The sequence below is a fragment of the Coregonus clupeaformis genome, chromosome 23, assembly GCF_020615455.1.
Source record: "Coregonus clupeaformis isolate EN_2021a chromosome 23, ASM2061545v1, whole genome shotgun sequence".
In the NCBI taxonomy this organism is placed as follows: domain Eukaryota; kingdom Metazoa; phylum Chordata; class Actinopteri; order Salmoniformes; family Salmonidae; genus Coregonus; species Coregonus clupeaformis.
Genome location: NC_059214.1, coordinates 4915588 through 4937687, shown reverse-complemented (window position 1 = coordinate 4937687; position 22100 = coordinate 4915588). Strand labels below are relative to the sequence as shown.

The window sequence follows — 22100 nt, the reverse complement described above, 5'->3', positions numbered from 1 at the left end:
ATGCTGTCTTGTGCTTCACAGATTGGTGATTAAAGAGACAGTATGCTGGGTGGTGTAGATTAAAGAGACAGTATGCTGTATGCTGGGTGGTGTAGATTAAAGAGACAGTATGCTGGGTGCTGTAGATTAAAGAGACAGTATGCTGGGTGCTGTAGATTAAAGGCAGTATGCTATATGTGGTGGTGTAGATTAAAGAGACAGTATGCTGTATGCTGGGTGCTGTAGATTAAAGAGACAGTATGCTGGTGGTGTAGATTAAAGAGAACGTATGCTGGGTAGTGTATCCTTAGGTAATTGTAGATTAAAGAAGACGTATGCTGAGCATTTGTAGATTAAAGAAGACGTATGCTGTATGCTGGGTGGTGTAGATTAAAGAACGTGTGTGGGTGCAGCAGATTAAAGAGACAGTATGCTGTATATGGTGGTACAATAGATTAAAGAAGACAGTATACTTTGTATGCTGGGTGGTGTAGATTAAAGAGACAGTATGCTGGGTGGTGTAGATTAAAGAGACAGTATGCTGGGTGCTGTAGATTAAAGAGACAGTATGCTATATGCTGGGTGGTGTAGATTAAAGAGACAGTATGCTGTATGCTGGGTGCTGTAGATTAAAGAGACAGTATGCTGGGTGGTGTAGATTAAAGAGACAGTATGCTGGGTGGTGTAGGTTAAAGAGACTGTATGCTAGGTGGTGTAGATTAAAGAGACAGTATGCTGGGTGGTATAGATTAAAGAGACAGTATGCTGTATGCTGGGTGGTGTAGATTAAAGAGACAGTATGCTGTATGCTGGGTGGTGTAGATTAAAGAGACAGTATGCTACTGGGTGCTGTATGTTAAAGAGACAGTATGCTGGGTGGTGTAGATTAAAGAGACAGTATGCTGTATGCTGGTTGGTGTAGATTAAAGAGACAGTATGCTGTATGCTGGGTGGTGTAGATTAAAGAGACAGTATGCTGGGTGGTGTAGATTAAAGAGACAGTATGCTGGGTGGTGTAGATTAAAGAGACAGTATGCTAGGTGGTGTAGATTAAAGAGACAGTATGCTGGGTGGTGTAGGTTAAAGAGACAGTATGCTGGGTGGTGTAGGTTAAAGAGACAGTATGCTAGGTGGTGTAGATTAAAGAGACAGTATGCTATATGCTGGGTGGTGTAGATTAAAGAGACAGTATGCTGTATGCTGGGTGCTGTAGATTAAAGAGACAGTATGCTGGGTGGTGTAGGTTAAAGAGACAGTATGCTGGGTGGTGTAGGTTAAAGAGACTGTATGCTAGGTGGTGTAGATTAAAGAGACAGTATGCTGGGTGGTATAGATTAAAGAGACAGTATGCTGTATGCTGGGTGGTGTAGATTAAAGAGACAGTATGCTATATGCTGGGTGCTGTATATTAAAGAAACAGTATGCTGGGTGGTGTAGATTAAAGAGACAGTATGCTGTATGCTGGTTGGTGTAGATTAAAGAGACAGTATGCTGTATGCTGGGTGGTGTAGATTAAAGAGACAGTATGCTGGGTGGTGTAGATTAAAGAGACAGTATGCTGGGTGGTGTAGATTAAAGAGACAGTATGATAGGTGGTGTAGATTAAAGAGACAGTATGCTGGGTGGTGTAGATTAAAGAGACAGTATGCTAGGTGGTGTAGATTAAAGAGACAGTATGCTGGGTGGTGTAGGTTAAAGAGACAGTATGCTGGGTGGTGTAGGTTAAAGAGACAGTATGCTAGGTGGTGTAGATTAAAGAGACAGTATCCTGGGTGGTGTAGATTAAAGAGACAGTATGCTGTATGCTGGGTGGTGTAGATTAAAGAGACAGTATGCTGTATGCTGGGTGGTGTAGATTAAAGAGACAGTATGATAGGTGGTGTAGATTAAAGAGACAGTATGCTGGGTGGTGTAGATTAAAGAGACAGTATGCTAGGTGGTGTAGATTAAAGAGACAGTATGCTGGGTGGTGTAGATTAAAGAGACAGTATGCTGTATGCTGGGTGGTGTAGATTAAAGAGACAGTATGCTGTATGCTGGGTGGTGTAGATTAAAGAGACAGTATGCTGGGTGGTGTAGATTAAAGAGACAGTATGCTGTATGGTGGTGTAGATTAAAAGAGACAGTATGCTGGGTGGTGTAGATTAAAGAGACAGTATGCTGGGTGGTGTAGATTAAAGAGACAGTATGCTGGTGGTGTAGATTAAAGAGACAGTATGCTAGGTGGTGTAGGATTAAAGAGAGACAGTATGCTGGGTGGTGTAGATTAAAGAGACAGTATGCTGGGTGGTGTAGATTAAAGAGACAGTTATGCTGGGTGGTGTAGGTTAAAGAGACAGTATGCTGGGTGGTGTATGGTTAAAGAGACAGTATGCTGGGTGTGTGTAGATTAAAGAGACAGTATGCTGTATGCTGGGTGGTGTAGATTAAAGAGACGGTATACCATATGTGCTGGTTGCTGTATATTAAAAAAGAAACAGTATGCTAGTGGGTGTAGATTAAAGAGACAGTATGCTGTATGCTGGTTGGTGTAGATTAAAGAGACAGTATGCTGTATGTGCTGGGTGGTGTGAAGATTCAAGAGACAGTGGTATGCTGGGTCTGGTGGAGATTAAAGAGACAGTATCCTAGGTGGTGATTAAAGAGACAGTATGCTGGGTGGTGTAGGTTAAAGAGACAGTATGCTGGGTGGTGTAGGTTAAAGAGACAGTATGCTAGGTGGTGTAGATTAAAGAGACAGTATGCTGGGTGGTGTAGATTAAAGAGACAGTATGCTGTATGCTGGGTGGTGTAGATTAAAGAGACAGTATGCTGTATGCTGGGTGGTGTAGATTAAAGAGACAGTATGATAGGTGGTGTAGATTAAAGAGACAGTATGCTGGGTGGTGTAGATTAAAGAGACAGTATGCGGTGGTGTAGGATTAAAGAGACAGTATGCTGGGTGGTGTAGATTAAAGAGAGACAGTATGCTGTATGCTGGGTGGTGTAGATTAAAGAGACAGTATGCTGTTTCCGGGGTGGTGTAGATTAAAGAGACAGTTGATAGGTGGTGTAGATTAAAGAGACAGTATGCTGGGTGGTGTAGATTAAAGAGACAGTATGCTGGGTGGTGTGATTAAAGAGACAGTATGCTGGGTGGTGTAGATTAAAAGAGACAGTATGCTGTATGCTGGGTGGTGTAGATTAAAGAGACAGTATGCTTATGCTGGGTGGTGTAGATTGAGAGACAGTTGCTGGGTGGTGTAGATTAAAGAGACAGTATGCTAGGTTGGTGTAGATTAAAGAGACAGTATGCTGGGTGGTGTAGGTTAAAGAGACAGTATGCTGGGTGGTGTAGGTTAAAGAGACAGTATGCTAGGTGGTGTAGATTAAAGAGACAGTATGCTGGGTGGTGTAGATTAAAGAGACAGTATGCTAGGTGGTGTAGATTAAAGAGACAGTATGCTGGGTGGTGTAGATTAAAGAAACAGTGTGCTGTTAGAGTCACTCACCGGAGGACACTGGGCTAGTTTGTCAGCTGCCACCAGCTGTACGTTCAGATGCTTGCTCTGGGACTTCCCTCTGGACTTGATCAGCCTCTGCAGAACCTAGACGGTGGGAAGACATTTAAATATGTGTTAGATAGTGTTAGACGTCTGTTGAAATGGTCATGCTCTTTTCGAATGTAATTGTAATGAATACTAGGACGGTGGTAAGATCAATACTTGAAATGCGATGCTTTATTAAAGTACAGACAAGGGCACATATATGGTAGGCGGGCTGTGGTCAAAGCCGGGCCCAGGCATAGACAGGCAGAGTTACCAGGGCCGGGCTTGAGTAAATGAAGTCGAAGTTACAGGCACCAGGATCGAAGCAGTAATCACTGAGGTAACACGAGGATTAAGCAGACCCGAGAGTCAAACAGCAAGGCACAGGTCGCGGATCGGTAATCCAACAACAAACTCTCTCTCTCTCGGAACAAAGCGCTTAGTAAGTCACAATGAACAATACCTCGCGCTGACTGAGCTTTTGCAGGCACACCTTGAGTACATAATTCATTAGTGTACTCAGAACTCAGGTGAACCCAGTTCGAGTCTATACTCCCCTCTCAGTAGATCGGGGAAGTTCCAACTCTGTCTAAATCCTCCAACCCCGATCCTTACAGTGTCCCCACTCCCCCAGGGGCTCTGACCTTCTACCTCTACGGGTAGTCTTCCTCTGGTCGGGGTCCTGGATATCTAGTGCTCAGCGTGGAAAGTGGCCTTGAGGCGGGATCCAGTATGTCCTTAGCCGGAACCCAGGACCGTTCCTCAGAGTCCATATCCTCATCACGAGATATTCAGATACCCTCGTCCTCGTCTTACTCCTATGTGACTGTGTGATGTCCTGTTCATCCTCCTGGTAGTGTAGTAGGTTGTTGAGCGATTGGTTATACATGGGCTATAATGGACAGGTTTCAACAGGGAGGCGTGGACGTGGGGTTTATCCTGTAGTGTGTCGAAGGGTAAGCTGAGCGGCAGGTGACAGGTTTAATAAATCTCTGGGCTGATTAATTACACCTACAGTTGGAGCTTCTTTGGCTCGTCGGAACCCACTTGAGTCTCGGATGTGTTACACTCGTTGTCCGGTTTATTAAGTGGGAGTAGGTCTCAGCGTCAGTCGTTATAGGTCTTTTGCTGCTGTGAGGCTTGGCTGAGGCTGTTGGTGGGCGCGTCTCCCAGACCTCACGCACTCCCACCTCGTCCCGGTACCATCCAGTGCAGTATCCCCAGGAACGGGGGTGGTTGTTCCTAAACACACTGAGGCGTTGAAGGCGCTAAGGGAGGTGTGAATTAGTGAAGTTCTGGTATACTCTGCCCAAGGAAGATTAAACCACTCATGCAGCCTACCGCGAACATTGTTACCGCTAGATACTTCCCAATTTCCTGGTTACGTTGGGTCTCCCATTGCCTGGGATATATTAACTCACTGCAGAGATGCATGAAGGCCTTCCCAGGCAGGCATACAACTGGGGTCCCGTTGAAGCAATATCCTCTGAACACCAAGCTACCGAACCTGGTTAACGCGGTCTCTATGTGGTGGCGTTAGTAAGCGGGTCATGGTACTAACCGACATCTTTGAGAATCGATCGATGACCACGAGAATTACCCAGTATGGCCTCTGAGATTCTGGTAGGTTGGTAACAAAGTCCTGAGTAATGCGACCAGGAGTGGGTGAGGAGTTGGCAGTGGCATCAGCTTGCCCTCCGGTAGTGCTCGGCGCCTTGGACTGAGCACAAACTGGGCAGGATAATACGTATCTCGTCATCTGTGAGGAAATCCCACCTATTTTCACTGATTGTGTTGAGTGATTCGGGATACCAATTAGCGGCGTGTGGCACCATTCCATCAGTTGAGGTGAGAAGCGGAGCTGGGTACAATTACCTTCGACCTGGCAGGGGGTTTTCTGGAGGGGCTGGTTCGCTTATGGCTCTCTGAATGGGTGTCATCGATACCTCACCAGATATTACGGCAGCCTCATGAGGATGGTTCTTTGGTTCTTTGGTCACCATGGCGCTCGAACGTGATAAAACGCGTCAACCTAATATTATTGGACCACGAGTCCTCTGGAGACAGTGAATTGAAACGGTTAAAACAAAACCACCTTGCCTGTCGGGGGGTTCAGTCGTTTAGCACTGTGAAGATACTCCAGATTGCGGTGGTCGTGAGCACTTGGAGCGGATGAGCTGCTCCCTCCCAGCCAATGTCTCCACTCCTCCAGTGCTAACTTCACCTGTGTTCATTTCCGTCGTTGTTCTCTTCGGCAGTTCATTTTTAAGAAAAAAAGCACAGGGCCAATGAGTTGAGCAGCTCACCTTGGCTGGGATAGCACGTCCCCTCGGCGTCACCTCCACATAGGCAGCAGTAGATCCGGCTACTAAAATGGGGATGATGTCGTTGTTTCAATATATAAAACCTGCCCCCTCCGTCCCATTTCCAACCCTTACGTGGCTGTTCTGCGCCCACAGGGAACGTGATGCGCTACTTTGAGCCGTCTATAGTAATTGGCAAACCCGGAAATCTCTGAAGCTCTTTCACCGTCTGGGATTCAGAGGCCATCTTTTAAACCGCCTCCGGTTCATCATCTTCCCGTCAGGAGTGAAGTATGCCCAAATCGGTGTGACATGAATTCCACTCTTCTCGCCTTCAGAACGACAGTGTTACGGGTTGAAATTAAAACCTGTAGTACATAGGACACACATGTTCACTCAGAGGTTAGAGTAAATTGGGATACTATTAATGCCCTGTAATGACTTGATCAATCAAGTCCCTGAAAATTTCATTCATGAACGCCTGGACCCGAGTGATTAGTTATTGTCATATAATTCTTCGATAGACAATGACGTCTTCTCCGTCGCACCAGATTGTACGCCTCCTGAGTCCGTTTACTGATCAGATGCCTGCCCCACCTGCTCGGGAGCAGCTGGAATCAAAGAAAAGTAGCGATTTTTTATGGTGATGTCATTAAAACCTCGATAGTCTATACTGAATGAAGTCCTTTCCACATACTACAAGAAGAAACTGATTCACATGGGAAAACACATCAGATACATTGTATGAATACCTCATCAATATTCTTGCTCATTGATTCACGTTCAGCTGAACGGTAGATTAATCGCGAGGGGAGAAATGGCCCGGATAGCAGATCAGTAAAATCCCAGCCCCGATGCGGTGGTAACACGGTAGCCCTCTCCTTGGAGGCTCATCAATCCCACACATGCAGAGCAACGTGGCACACCTTCGCATGCACTCCACAGTAGACGTTTTGCAAGGTAGCGAGCACTCGCCTCCTCCACGTGATCATGTGCAAATTTCCGGGAATGCCCGGATGTTGGGTAGCAGGCCCAGGGATGGCCAGGACTAGCGGCTCCTGAATACCGAAACAAATTATCATTCACTCATGGTGCAGACCTAACTTGATTTCCCTCGGTCATGTCGAACCCAGTGCCCATGGGCGCCACCTTGCGTTGAAAGCTATAAGGGAGGTTGAATTGGATAGTTGAATCCTTAGCAAGACCCATATCCAGAAAGCTGGCAGCCGCTCAGAATCAATAATCCTTCCTCACTTTTCATCTCAGCAGAGATAAGGTAACAGGCACATACATTTGTTTAGATGTAATGTTCAACACCCAGGAGTCTCACTCACCGGTTTGGCAGTTCCGAGGCGATATCACCAGTCTATGTTAGATTCATTACCGACATTGTGAACAGAAATGACCCGCCTGACCACAATACAGGCACAGTCCGTCTTGCCCGACGTTGTTGTCTCACTGAACCTTTAGAGCGTGACCATCCCAGTTGCATAGCGTTCCTCCTCAGATTCTCTCCTCCGTCTGTCGATTGCATAGGACTACCGTGATCGAGGACTCCCGGACTGTGGATGCCTTGTAGGTTGCACTATAAGGATTATCAATAGAGATGGCTATTTTGATAAACTCATGTGAAGCAGCAATGATATCTCCTCGACAAGCCAACGTAGTCTGTAATGTCTTGTGCGCAGCCCTCTTGGAAAAACCTGAGCGACAAGCAGTTTCGCTCATCCGTACTGGCTGCTGTACGGAACCCTCTCAAGCGTAGTCGGCTACTGTGTGAACGGCCCTGCTGAAGTTCGCATAGTTGGTCTCCCACACTACGCCCAGATACTGGGTGGTGGTACCTCTTAGGGAAACAGTCTCTTGAACAGACACTCCGCATTCAACTCGGGGACCTCAGCTGCCCAAAGCGCAGTGCCCAATCCAGTACTCTTCCTGAGAAATGCCAGAAATCCACCCTGCTACGGTCATCGGAAAACATGGTACTATTATACCTGACATATACAGGGACATCTGAGTAGAAAACCCTGACATTTGCCAGGTTCCGCCTTGTCGGCATTATAGAAAATACAGGTTGACGAGGACTGACCGTCTGCTACGGTGGTGCCTTCCACTTTGCACCAGTGAGTCGCTGTAGGAGTTCATCCATGCGTTTCTCCTGCCATCCATCGCCTCTGTAATTCCACTGGATCCATGGTAATGGCGAGGTATTCTGTAATGAAATACCGGACAGAGTGGTGGCATCGTCGCCGATTAGCGATGCTTTATTAGAGTACACGACAAGGGAATATAACATTCGTGGTCGGGTGGGAAGCTGTAGTCAAAAACCGGGGCAGACAGGCAGAGGTAAATTGCCAAAAGGAAGCGGGCTTAATGTATTGTCTAGTCACAGGCACAGGATCAGAGAACGTAATCACTCAAGGGTAGACGAGGATTAAGCAATTGGAGTCAAAACAACAAGCTCTGCACAGGTCGGATACACGGGTAATCAAAACAACAAACTCTCTCTCTCTCTCTCTCTCTCTGGAACAAAACGTTAGCAAGTCACATTGGAACAATACTGCAACTCGACCCCGAGCTTCTGAGCACACCTTACATCCTACACTAATACTGACAGGTGTGCACTCCAAGAACTCAGGTGAACCAGATCGAGTCTGATGACTCCCCTCTCAGTAGATCAAGTGTCAGACTCCCTGTCTATAACCCCCGATCCCTTACATGTAATGTTTTATTTACACACATTCTTTAAGGGAATACTGCGTTTCACATCTTTAACCAGGTATACCGGTCAAATAGTATCATTTAAAATAAATGTATAATACCTTAGATAGATTAAAGTGTGTTCCTATGAAAACAAAACACATGTATAACTCTAGAAAACCCCTCCACTGACAAACCAATCAGTGTCTAAGCATGCTGACATTCATTTTCAAAAGAACGTGGTCCCAGTGGCTCAGTAGGTTATAGCGTACCGTATAACTGACAATGTTGACAGTTCTGTGAGTTGCTTTAGATGATGAAGTGTCTGCTTCATGGCCATATAATATTATTGTTACCTCTGAGGCCCTATAGTAGACATGGATGTGTTTCAAATCACATGACCCTAATACAAGCCCCTCCAGTCCCTACCTTCGGCGAGGAGACCTTGACATGGACGATGATGGGAGCCAACGAGGTCTTGAGCAGCTGGGCTGGGTGATTAATGGTGTCTGCATCCAGGATCACCAGCTGTAGGGACCTGGCCAGCTCAAAGATCCTCTCTATCTCACTCTGCACCTCCGCTGGGGACAAGGATGTAAACAATAGACTTTAGAATATAACTTTACTGTCCATTCAGGATGGACATTTTACTGGGCATCACCGTACAACAATCATACACACTGAAAACAGTCAGCCCAGTACACTGTATACGTAAACAACCGGTACACACAGACTCCCATCCCTTCACTGCATTCCCAATACATTAATTCATTCTAAGTGGTGTCTACTATGGACATTGGAACGTAGCCAATGACTACGTTGAGCATTTGATTGAGCCTGTCTGGAGAGCCAGGTGGGTGGAGTTTGCACTTTTGGGACTATTCCATTGATTCCATTGCGGCAGGTAGCTCAATCAAGCTAAATCATTCTTCTTTAGCTTAGTCTCATAGAGATGCTAGCTACGGATAAAAGTAGGCAAAAGTCGATACACAATGCAAACTCAAAAGACTGCTACAGTAAAAGAGATCAATACATTATGGAGGTACATACCTAAGCTGGACCTGGTGTTTGATCTCTCGATAATGGCCCGCTTGCTGGGGTTATTCAGAACAGACCTCTTGGCTAATGATATATCTGCCGTAACTCGTGTGATAGATATCCTGAAATGGTCAAACAAAGACACCAATTTAGGCATTAAGTGGATAAATACTGCATACCTTATTTTGCAGACAGATACTCCTTCACTAAAGAGCTATTCCATGTGAATTTCTAGGCCTATCTATCTCGTAGGGCTTCATAAGTCAATGTCATTTGAGTGTAACGAGTTGAACAATAAACAGACAAAACATCAAAAGGAAAGGAACATCTTTCATCTACATTTTAGTCATTTAGCAGGACGCTCTTATCAACTACCAACTGAGCTACAGGAGGCCTCATCCTTTATCTCACCTGCCGTCAAACCTGTGCTTGAGGAAGTCAAAGAGCGCTTTCTGCATCATGTCCGTCACCTGTGGAGGAAGAGAAGCCGAAAGAGGAGAAATAGTGAAGATAGAGAGAGAGAGAGAGAGAGAGAGAGAGAGAGAGAGAGAGAGAGAGAGAGAGGGGGGGGGGGGGGGGAGAGAGAGAGAGAGAGAGAGAGAGAGAGAGAATTATGAGGGTATATATAGGAGAGAGAGTAGTGTTCAAAAAGAGAACATTTAACCCTAACAGCAAGCAAACCTCCTGGGAAATAACATTTTAGTCATTTAGCAGAGCGACTTACAGTTAGTGAGTGCATACATTTTTTTTCATACTGGTCCCCCGTGGGAAAACGAACCCACAACCCTGGCGTTGCAAACGCCATGCTCTACCAACTGAGCTACACGGTATCAACTGGGTGATCATCATGGCCACAGCACATCATGGCCAGAGCTAAGATGTCCCATGACGCCAGCCTACGTGCAACAAACCATTTAGCATTCTATCAATTATATTCTACTAGTTCAGATATTCAGTCATTTGACTGGAGGATACTAAAAATAATATCAAACATCCCATTATATTTCATAGAGTTCTACTCTGATACAAAACAACTACAACTTGATGAGTGCAATAGTAAAGCAAGATTTGGGGTCAATTCCATGATATCAGTCAATTCACTAGATAGATTCATATTCTGTTACTGAAATGCAATGTAAAATCCTCATAGTCAACAATAGACTAATTTCAGACTAAAATGGATCTCCTGAAATTACTGAATTTGGATGGTATCATGGAACTGGTCAGAGGGCTGCCAGTAAGGATGGTGGCATATACAAAGATAATTTAGTGGCTGGTTTAATCTAGAAACACAGCGATGCTGCTTCCAGGGGTTCTCCTCTCTACTCTCTCTTCTCTCTACTCTCTCCTCTTCTCTTCTCTCTTCTCTTCCCTCCTCTCTCTTCTCTGCTCTCTCTTCTCTCATCTCTCTACACTCTCTTCTCTTCTCTACTCTCTCTCCTCTCTCTTCTCTCTCTCCTCTCTTTCTAATTTCCAACGTTGCTCTACTTCTGATGCTGACGCGTTTGCACCCAGAAGGTTGTTACCGCGGCAACAGAGCACACTGGGGGATGAGGCGACTGATTGTGTTCCCGTGCGAGGAGGGAGAGAGAGAGCGAGCGAGAGAGAGAGAGAGAGGAAGAGGGGAAGAGGGGAGGAGAGGAAAGCAGCTCCCTGTACTATGGTGTTCTGAGAATGACTAGAAAAACATCAACAAAGCACCTCACTCAGCATCCTAAATATAGACTCTAGTAGAGCTCCAATAGGCCTATTCTGTGTCAATACAACATTATAAAAAAATGGCCTACATATAAACATGAATGAATATAAACCTGAACTCAATAGAAACGCCATCAAGCCATGAGGAGATCTTCCCTCAATGAGATGTGATCATGACAGCCGCAACAACAATCATTTAACATGATGCACTGTTACTGTCATTCCACCAATGGGAGCTCTAGGATGGGCCAGGGCCAGAGCCAGAGGATGATCATGTGACTCAAAGATGGCCACCGCTGCTGCTGCTGCTTACCTCATAGCCCTTGAGGGAGGGCCCCACCAGCACCACAGGCCTCATGGACGGCACCACGTCGTAAGGCGGAACGTGTTCAGTCTGTAACAGAGTAACAAAGGAATCAGAGGAGCAGCGGGACGCATTGGGAGAATCTCAATTACATTTCCTAGAACCCTCGGCTCTCCTCAAAACCCATTGGAGGAGAAGTCAGAGGGGAGGGACCTTTTACCTTCTCATCCAATGGGTTTTGAGAAGGAGGCGAGGAGAGAGGACGCAAGGAGTCAAGGAAATGCAATTGAGATTTTCCCACAGTAACAAAATGGGATAGATGCACACGACAGCACGGGATGTATGGATCATTGTGACAGCACAATCTGACTCAAATCTATTTCACTAATGTAGATGGGACGTTAGATGGGATGTTAGACAGGATGTTAGACAGGATGTTAGATGGGATGTAGGATGGGCACTGTACTATTGTAATGTAGACAGCTCTAGTTGATGGAGACAGTTTAGTGTTACCATCACCCACTTACCGCTTTTTGTTTCTGCTTTCCTGTGAAGTAAAACAAAACAGAATTGTCAATGTCTTGTATTGTATTGTGTCATAAGTCACCATAACTTGTCAGGTCAGAGACCTCATGATCCTGTACTTCATTTTGGGAATTGTGATGATCATAATGTAATTTACAGTAAATACATTTTCAAACCCGAGGATATAACTGACACACAAAGTAAACATATACCCTCTAGATTCATCATCCAACATATAAACATGATCCTAATATCCTATGAGGCATATTCACAAAGTCACATGACTGAAGTTCAGGGGGGTCAAAGTCTTGTCGTTGGGTTCACCCTGTGGTAAGCCAAGTCTCAGAGCGCCTGCAGTCCTCAACTGGAGGAAGAGGAGGATGGGAGAATACACTATATATATATATATATACACTCTATGGATCCACAACCCAGCAGGCAAAAGTTGGTATGGGATGTTATAATGGCGTCATATTCTGGTTGTAAACTGGTTTTCTGGTTGTTGAGACATCTGATTACAACCAATGTTATATTGACGTCATATTCTGGTTGTAAACTGGTTTTCTGATTATAGAAATGTCAAGATAACTCAGGGACAGAGATCATACTTTGGTTGTTATCTGTTCAGATTACAACCAGTTAAAGACGTCTTTCTCTGATTGCTAAAAAGACGTCCAGAAAAACGTTCTTTTACAACCAGAATACAACTTGACCGTGACATCACAAAAAGACGTCACAATGACGTTATTGCAACTAGTTTTGCCTGCTGGGAATAATTTATCTTAGGTTCTATGGAGAGACATGGGAAGGCTTAAACACTAAGCAATCCTTGCTCTACGTCTCACGTTGCCTTGCCAAAGTTTTCTAGTTCTTCTCTAACCTAACGGAGGGCCAGTAGGGGCGGACAACGTCCCCCCATCATCTCTAAGAGGCTCTCACCTGCAGAGGAGATGAGGGGTCTGACCGAGGCGGACACCTCATCCTCTACACTTGAGGAAGAATTCCCTCCAGACTTACTGGAAAAGACAAGAGGGACAAAAGGAACACAACAGAATCACAGTGTTAATGTGGCCAACGGCGACTGGGTTAGAAATGCACAATCCAGGCCTTATAGGGTGAATGAAGGACTCGAGGTGAGCCTCTCAACTCATCCCGAGTCTTCTCATTACACTGAATTAGTGTTCAAACTGAACAGGCCTAGTGCAGTGAACGGCTCTGAAGGAGAGTACGCACACGAGACAAAACCACCGGTGACGGGAGCTTCAAGAGCGATTAAACAGACAGAGCAGCTAGGTCGCTAGAAAAACCAAAGCACTACTGATTATTAAGGCCAGAGACCTTAGAAATATTTAGATTTTTCTATTCTGGATATGGATGGAGAGAAATGTAATTATTCTAAATGATCTGTAACACTTCCTATGAATACCTTCTTTATAACACATCATAAGCACATTCATAACCAAGTGAGTTATACTAATTTGACTAATTTGTCATAACCGAATCAATTTGACTAAACTTTGAATAGCACTGCTGGCCCCTTCCTAACCCCCTTCCCAGGGTCACAAGCCTATAAGTCTCTGACTGAGTGAGAGAGGCCTGGTGATAGGTTACCTTACCCTTGGACTCGCCCTCGCTTCTGTTCCTGCTGGATGCGGATGTTCTCTAGCTTCAGGGGACTGGGGATGAAGCCGATCTCACAGCCCTCCTTGACCAGCCGGCCGATCCACCAGTCGTTGTTGAACTTCTGGATGGGTTGGAGGTGTGGTTGAAAAATCAGTTTCAGTGCGTTTAGACAGGCAGCCCAATTCTGATATTTGTTTCATTCACTAATTGGTATTTTGACCAATCAGATCAGCTCTGAAAAAGATCTGATGTGAAAAGATCTGATGTGATTGGTCAAAAGACCAATTAGTGGAAAAATAGATCAGAATTGGGCTGCCTGTCTAAACGCAGCCAAAATGACATGAATACAATGAAATAAGCAGTTGTATCTAGTTTTAACACACAGTGAGTGTGTTTCAGAACACAGGTACTAAATTCAGTGTACATCCCTTTCTGTTAATGTAATAGTGGTTGATAACTGCCCTGGGTCAAATACATATCAAACACAGGAGGCTGGTGGCACCTTAATTGGGGAGGATGGGCTCGTGGTAATGGCTGGAGTGGAATGAGGGGGATGTGTTTGATGCCATTCCATTGGCTCTGTTCCAGCCTCCACTGATATCAAATACTTTCAAATAGCTACACTTAATCTAGTTTGTCTGGTACAATGGTATAGTCCGACATGTGCACACTCCAAGCTAAATCATTTGGCATTGAAAAATATCTCACAAATCTATTTTACAAATGTATTTGATCAAAGTCCGGTTGATAGCGTGCCACAGTTCAACCTTGCCTCAGTGACAAAAACATTACCTCCTTTATGTGAAGGAAGTCCTTAGCATCGAACGAGATGGCGGTCGCTGGCACCGGCACGTCCTCGTCTAACGCTCCACAGTAGCTGACATTGGTCTTCACAGCAAAGGCCACGGCTTTAGCCTTTGGAGAGAGAGAGAGGGACAAGAGGGTCAGTCAGAGAGCCGCACAGCATGAACGTAAGTTCACATGAATGAACTATGACTTACAAGGCTTAATAAAGCCTTCATAAACCCTTTATAATGCCTACGTGGATGCTTCACAAATCATTTATAAGCAAATGTCATACAATATAAGTGTGCTATAACGGATCCTTACATCTGGTGCTTTATCAATTGTGGCATAACCCTTCTGCCACCCTTTACATAGTACAGTATAACGTCTTCTTGTTGTCCAGGTAGTACCCTCACATTTAAATTAAAACCTTTTTTAAAACCGTTTTATCCCTACTGAACACAACCTCTCTGGGTCTCACCTTGGCTCTCTCCAGCTGCAAGGCAGCCTGCTGCTCCTTCTGCTCTCTGGTCTGGGCCGGGGCCTGGGTCCCCGGGACCGCTTGGCTCGGGCTCTGGCCCTGGACCTGGCCCGGCACCTCCCGCTCCTCCTCCAGAGAGACATCCGAGTCCGATGGTCTGCTTGTGTAGGAATCAGCTGAGCCCTACAACAGGACATGGACAGACAGGAAGACAGCAGCTGTCACTATGATCACACTGCCAGCGTCACCGTCACCAAGCTGTCACCAGGCCTTCAACAGGCCGTCACCAGGCTGTCACCAGGCCGTCACCAGGTGGAGGAGGTTGTAGCATGACGTACTACAGTACCCATAATGCTCTGTAACTACATCCGGTTTATCTTACTAAACAGAGGTGAGGTGATTTGGAATTGATTGATTAATTGATTGATTGATTGATTGAATTTATTAGACAATTTTTTTAATACATACATAAGGGCACTCCAGCCGGTGACGCCTACACATGCAATTTAAGAAAATTATCAAGGATAACACTATAAAGCTTAAAAGCTTATTTCTATTGTGGTCCATTTGGAGGGGGAGGGGGGTGTACACAATAGGCACCAAAAGGTAGACCATATACTATCCCAGGCATTTTCTACTCTTCTCACCCACCTACTATAGTCTTACGACACACTTTTGAGACTTTTTTCAGTGAGAACTTGAAACTGCCTCTGGAGATGACCTACATTTCAAAGATTATTTGCGAGAAGTACGTGGGATTCGAAAGAATAGCTTTCAAAAAGATGAGTACAAAAAAGTTTATTTCCTTTTACCACTATTAAATCTAAAAGGAACAACGACAGTTTCCCTCCTTCTAGTGGAATAGTTATGGTTATCCCGGACCAAGTTCAAGTAGTTACATAGGTACCTGGGGACCATACTGTGGACAAGCTTACGTACAACACACACTTTAATCTGAGAGACTCTCTCCTCCACTTTTACCCATCTGAGGCTTTCAAAGTGGGAATGGTCAAGATGAGAACGAGCGGGAAGTTTAAGAATAATCCTGACTAATTTGTTCTGAGATGTCTGCAGTTTATTTTTAATTATCTTGGGGGCACTATTGTACCAGGAAGAGCATGCATCGAATCATAGTCTTGTGATGAGGTAGCACTGCCTGAGACTTGATAGCCCAGATGTTTGATTACCACTGGTTATACATTACCACTGGTTACACATTACTACCGGTTACACATCACCACTGGTTACACATTACCACTGGTTATGCTCATATGTGAGCACAGTGGCCCGTAGGCAGCTGGACTGAACAGGAAGGTTGGCTGAGACATGTCTGGAGCATGTGTTAAAGTATTGACCCATGCCTTGGCCTCAGAAGAAGAGAGAGTGAATCTACTAATGATAATCGAATTGGAGAACAACATTAACTCAAGTCAGAGAAAGAACAGTGTGTGTGTGTTTGGTGTGTGTGTGTGTTCGGTGTGTGCGTGCACTTGTGTGTGTGTGTGTGTGTGTGTGTGTGTGTGTGTGTGTGTGTGCGTGCGTGTGCATGTGTCAATATCGCATTAGGAACCTGGAAAGTCTCGCAGTCTGCTAAAATCCACACACGCTAGTCATAGCACAGCACTTTCTACAACAGACAAGCTATCTCTTGGGCTTACTTCAGCAGGGGCTCTATTGAATTGTGTGGACCAATCACAAAATGGCGGGTCTGGGAAACCAAAACGAGGAGGTTTGCTTATTTAGAGAAAGAAGTGATTGCTCTGAAAAATATATATATTGCATCTTGAGTCAATGCTATTAAGAAACAGCTGCTGATATAAATCCATGGATCACATTAAGGTTCTATGATAAAAGTACTATGAGCCTAATTATTAACCACAATCATAACATTTAAAAAAATGTTTTTACTGGGTGTCACCTTTATGAAAAACACATGACACAAATCAACCTACACTGCTCTTGTTAAAAGTATTTATGTTAATAGTCACAGCTCCCTGTTTTCACACTAGCACCACTCTGTCTTATAACGATGTGGTCTTTCTCAAGCATCATAAGCATTCAACTGACATACTGTATATTATAAGAACACCCTGTTAGAACAATCCTCACTGTCAACACACTCTCTCTCTCACACACACACACATGCACGCACGCACACACAGACACACACACACACACACACACACACACACACACACACACACACACACACACACACACACACACACACACACACACACACACACACACACACACACACACACACACACACACACACCCAGCTCTTCTGCTTAAGTGCTTTGGTAAACATTTATTCTCACGCCACCTCAACAAATACCATATTCCTTTATATATATTCATTATATATCTTAATAAATAATTATAGCCGGTTGCTGATCAGCCTATATATATAAAATGGATAACAGTATGTGGGTGGTTAGAGGGGTGCATTTTGGGGTAAAGTATCTCTTCACGGCCATATTGTACGACTGTCGGGCGTCTAACAGAGCACTGACATGTGACTCATGTCTATCTAACTCCAGTGTATGACATCACGACGCACGCTCCTCTCTGTCCTCAGCAGCAGAAATCCAACACATTGCTGTTGCTGGGAGTAAAAATAGAATCGTTGCCCCTTTAAACAAAAGGCACTAAATGCAGCAGGGCTATACCCTACGTTTGGAAAGGCTGTGATATGAGGATACATTACGCAATCACAACCTCACGCTGGGAGCGAAACGGCCCTCTGGAGCATAGGAATGAGCATTTACACACTGCTCTCCTCTCGCTATATAACGCTATCTCCATCTTTGTGCTCCTACGTGTGCTGTGCATTAAATGGATGCCTACAGTGTACATTGTATAGCTATCATCAGCCATTGAAATGTGCTGATGATAGGATGCAGCTATTCAGATGCATTGGGCTAATGCTGACAGACACATATTGCTAGTCATACTTATACACATCATCGCTAATTACACTCTCACGACTGTGCACACACACACACACACACACACACACACACACACACACACACACGTCTGACGCCGTCTTCTCCCTACAGTGCCACAGTCACCCCACCCCCCAGCGGAGACCGCGATCCTTCTATCTACAGCATGAGACCGTCAGCTTACCTACAGTAGGCCCTGTGTTTGTGTGTGCACCACAGCTGAGCCACCTCTATCGACAAACACACACACACACACACGATCTGAAGCTAACCCCCCCCCCACCACTCACCGCCTCCGAGTCTTCAAATCCATGCAGGTACAAATTGTCATACATGGAGGTCTGCTATTTCCAAAAGCACCTCTAGAAGAATAGAAGGAAGAGGAGGAAAAACAGAGAGAGCGGAGGAGGAGACTGTGGTGGAGGAGGGGGAGAGCAGGAGGAGGAGGAGGAAGAGGGATCCACCACAGAACACGGGATGATAGGGGGATGACGATCCCCTCTCTCTTCACTGTAAAAATAAATCCCTCCTTTTTCCGCTGGAAGAGGAAAAGAAGTGGGAGCAGTAGCAGAGCAGGCCTGCGCTTGGTTTCCCCCTAGGCCTGCTTTGTTTCCCCTAGGCCTGCTTGGTTTCCCCCTAGGCCTGCTTGGTCGATGTTTGTGAATTAGCCCCGAGCCTGGATGCTACTGGCTCACATTATAAGGCAGAGAGGCTCTCCCTAGAGGCAGCCCAATCCTGGCATTTCATCAGCCCTTCCAAACACAACGAACGGAGCAGCATAGAGAATCCTTCCTAAATATCAGCACCCGATGACAAAGCCAATGTGCAGCAAGCCGATTGGCTGTGCAGCCCTCCACTCAGCTTGGACGCACACACACTCTCTCCTTGACTGGGCGAGTATAGGAAGAGGGAGATGACAGTAGCATCATTCTCTCTCTCTCTCTCTCTCTCTCTCTCTCTCTCTCTCTTTCTCTCTCTCTCTATTTATGCGTCTCCCTTTCTCTCTCTATCCATCTCTCTCTTCCAGTGTATAGGCTAAGCACCACATATATAACTAGAATATGAAACAAAAGGGGCTGTATAGAGTATAGTGGATAACCAGAATATGAAACAAAATGATCTGTATAGAGTATAGTGGATAACCAGAATATGAAACAAAAGGATCTGTATAGAGTATAGTGGATAACCAGAATATGAAACAAAAGGGGCTGTATAGAGTATAGTGGATAACCAGAATATGAAACAAAAGGATCTGTATAGAGTATAGTGGATAACCAGAATATGAAACAAAATGATCTGTATAGAGTATAGTGGATAACCAGAATATGAAACAAAAGGATCTGTATAGAGTATAGTGGATAACTAGAACATGAAACAAAAGGATATGTATAGAGTATAGTGGATAACCAGAATATGAAACAAAATGATCTGTATAGAGTATAGTGGATAACCAGAATATGAAACAAAAGGGGCTGTATATAGTATAGTGGATAACCAGAATATGAAACAAAATGATATGTATAGAGTATAGTGGATAATCAGAATATGAAACAAAATGATATGTATAGAGTATAGTGGATAACCAGAATATGAAACAAAATGATATGTATAGAGTATAGTGGATAACCAGAATATGAAACAAAAGGGGCTGTATAGAGTATAGTGGATAACCAGAATATGAAACAAAATGATCTGTATAGAGTATAGTGGATAACCAGAATATGAAACAAAAGGGGCTGCATAGAGTATAGTGGATAACCAGAATATGAAACAAAAGGATCTGTATAGAGTATAGTGGATAACCAGAATATGAAACAAAAGGGTATGTATAGAGTATAGTGGATAACCAGAATATGAAACAAAAGGATCTGTATAGAGTATATTGGATAACCAGAATATGAAACAAATGGGGCTGTATAGAGTATAGTGGATAACCAGAATATGAAACAAAAGGATCTGTAGAGTATAGTGGATAACCAGAATATGAAACAAAATGATCTGTATAGAGTATAGTGGATAACCAGAATATGAAACAAAAGGATCTGTATAGAGTATAGTGGATAACCAGAATATGAAACAAAATGGGCTGTATAGAGTATAGTGGATAACCAGAATATGAAACAAAAGGATCTGAATAGAGTATAGTGGATAACCAGAATATGAAACAAAAGGATCTGTATAGAGTATAGTGGATAACCAGAACATGAAACAAAAGGATCTGTATAGAGTATAGTGGATAACCAGAATATGAAACAAAAGGATCTGTATAGAGTATAGTGGATAACCAGAATATGAAACAAAAGGGGCTGTATAGAGTATAGTGGATAACCAGAATATAAATGATTCATTCCAAAATGGTTTGATGTACCACAATGTATTGCATGTTATAACTGTAAGCTTCCATTCTGATAGTCACATTATCATGTTGATGCTTATTCAAGTGTATCCGTTTCTAAAATAAACATGGGGCAAAAGACCAATAAGAAAACAGCAGATTCACAAAATCAACTGAATCTTCTTATGGAAAGACACAATAACAGAAATAGTTCAAATAAAAACATTTGCCTGTAGAGAGATATTTTGTACAGTATTTATATTAGAAAAATATATGTAAGTTCATTAAAATTTCAAAATGATGAGTGTTGGCCAACCCCCCTCCTAGAGAGACATGTACAGTAAGCTTTTGCTCCAGCCCTGCTGAAACATAATTCTTAGCTGAATCAGCTGTGTTGGAGTGGGGTTGGAGAAACAACCTAAATACCCTGTTACTCTCTATCTCTCTAAAAGGGTCTGTCCTGAGTGGACAATCCCGAAGGTTATTTGGTTGGTTTTAGGTCAGCAAATACATGGATGACTGAATGGTTGACTGGTTTTCCAGTGACTGTTCTCTGGCTGTCCCCTTATCCTGGTTAGATGTTCACTGCCTGCTGTAGTATGTCTCAAGGCTCAATTCATGACCGCAATTCAATCAAACTGGGCTATGTAAAAAAACACCAAGAAATGTGTCCTTGCGTGTGCGTGTTTACATGTCTGTTTGTGACTGAATCTGGCTCTCTGTCAGTGTGTGTTCTCATACCAGAAAGTTGCGTTTCATCCCAGAAAGTTGTCCATTCCCCTCTGCCCTTGGTCACTCCCCATCACAGACCTGAGAAGACATGGCTAGGTGTAAGCTAGCAATAGCTCCAGCTAGTTTCCGACATATTGCTTTCACCTGTCCAGTCCTATCAGATCTGCGAAGAGGGAGTGAACGAGGGCATAGGGAAGGGAACATCTTTCTGGAATGTAACCCATCCCGGCCTACCTGTGGAGTAGGGTGAAGTTGCCCCTTTACACTGATCTTCAGTCAGTTTTGCATTTCCCCCACTAATGGTTAAGGTTAGGATTGGGGGAGGGGAAGATGATCCTAGATCTGTACCTAGGGGAAACCCCGGAGTCCTACCTGTCTGAGGATGAAGCTAGTGGAGGTGGTGCTGCCATCAGACCTTTTCAATCGGCTCCTCCTGGAGTAGGTCCCTCGGTTCACCTGTGTGGGATCAGACAAGCAGCACAACCAACCAAGTCACCCCAGTCCTTCTCAAGGGAAATCAAGCTCAAGAACAACAGAAACATTAACAGATTAAAAATAACAATACATAATGCTACTGTACACAGCAGTTACTGATTTAATTGCTTTCCGTGTTACATCTTACCTATATTCCATAGTTCATTCTGGAAATATTAAGTAATTAAATTATATTCTATTCAATTATATTGTGTTCTATTCTATATCTTGGTGTGTATACTCCGAATCGGTATTCATGTCATAAGAAGGAATTCCCCTCAACCATGACCACAAATTGGGGAAAACAAACATTATTTCCCATTGACCCCCATTGTAAAAGAGTCAACTTAGTCGTAGATTTTTTTGTTATACAGAAATAACAAAACATGCTGAAAAGCTGCTGTGTTGTTCAATGTACATGTAACCAGGTCAGAAATCCCTACCTACGGTTCCGTAATGCTCCCATGTAGGGAAAAAGAGCCTGCGAGAACACCTCTGGGGCTTCAGGCTATTCGGTGTGGAAGAGTGGGAAATTGTGGAGACCCAGTGTCCAAGTAGGCTACACGTAGCTATGTGTGTGGAAAATATTTAATCACAGGTAAGACGTTTAACTTTTAGTAGTTCGTTTTTAACTCCACTCACTA

General features: G+C 44.2%; 1 protein-coding gene across 2 annotated transcripts in view; it reads right to left on the bottom strand.

The window, feature by feature from the left end:
- LOC121582941 (voltage-dependent L-type calcium channel subunit beta-4) overlaps nucleotides 1–22100 on the bottom strand; it is a 28992-nt gene that overhangs the window by 4791 nt on the left and 2101 nt on the right. Inside the window, exons 2-12 of one of the 2 annotated variants that reach the window (XM_045206503.1) lie at nucleotides 21355–21438; nucleotides 14965–15147; nucleotides 14490–14612; nucleotides 13691–13818; nucleotides 13014–13090; nucleotides 12077–12096; nucleotides 11559–11639; nucleotides 9959–10017; nucleotides 9560–9669; nucleotides 8939–9090; nucleotides 3471–3566 (exon numbers count right to left, since the gene is read on the bottom strand). In XM_045206503.1, the coding sequence (XP_045062438.1) occupies nucleotides 3471–3566; nucleotides 8939–9090; nucleotides 9560–9669; nucleotides 9959–10017; nucleotides 11559–11639; nucleotides 12077–12096; nucleotides 13014–13090; nucleotides 13691–13818; nucleotides 14490–14612; nucleotides 14965–15147; nucleotides 21355–21438 (1113 nt within the window). Of the gene's footprint in view, nucleotides 1–3470; nucleotides 3567–8938; nucleotides 9091–9559; nucleotides 9670–9958; nucleotides 10018–11558; nucleotides 11640–12076; nucleotides 12097–13013; nucleotides 13091–13690; nucleotides 13819–14489; nucleotides 14613–14964; nucleotides 15148–18205; nucleotides 18299–21354; nucleotides 21439–22100 lie in introns of those variants that run through there. The other variant, XM_045206504.1, reaches the window with a different exon arrangement.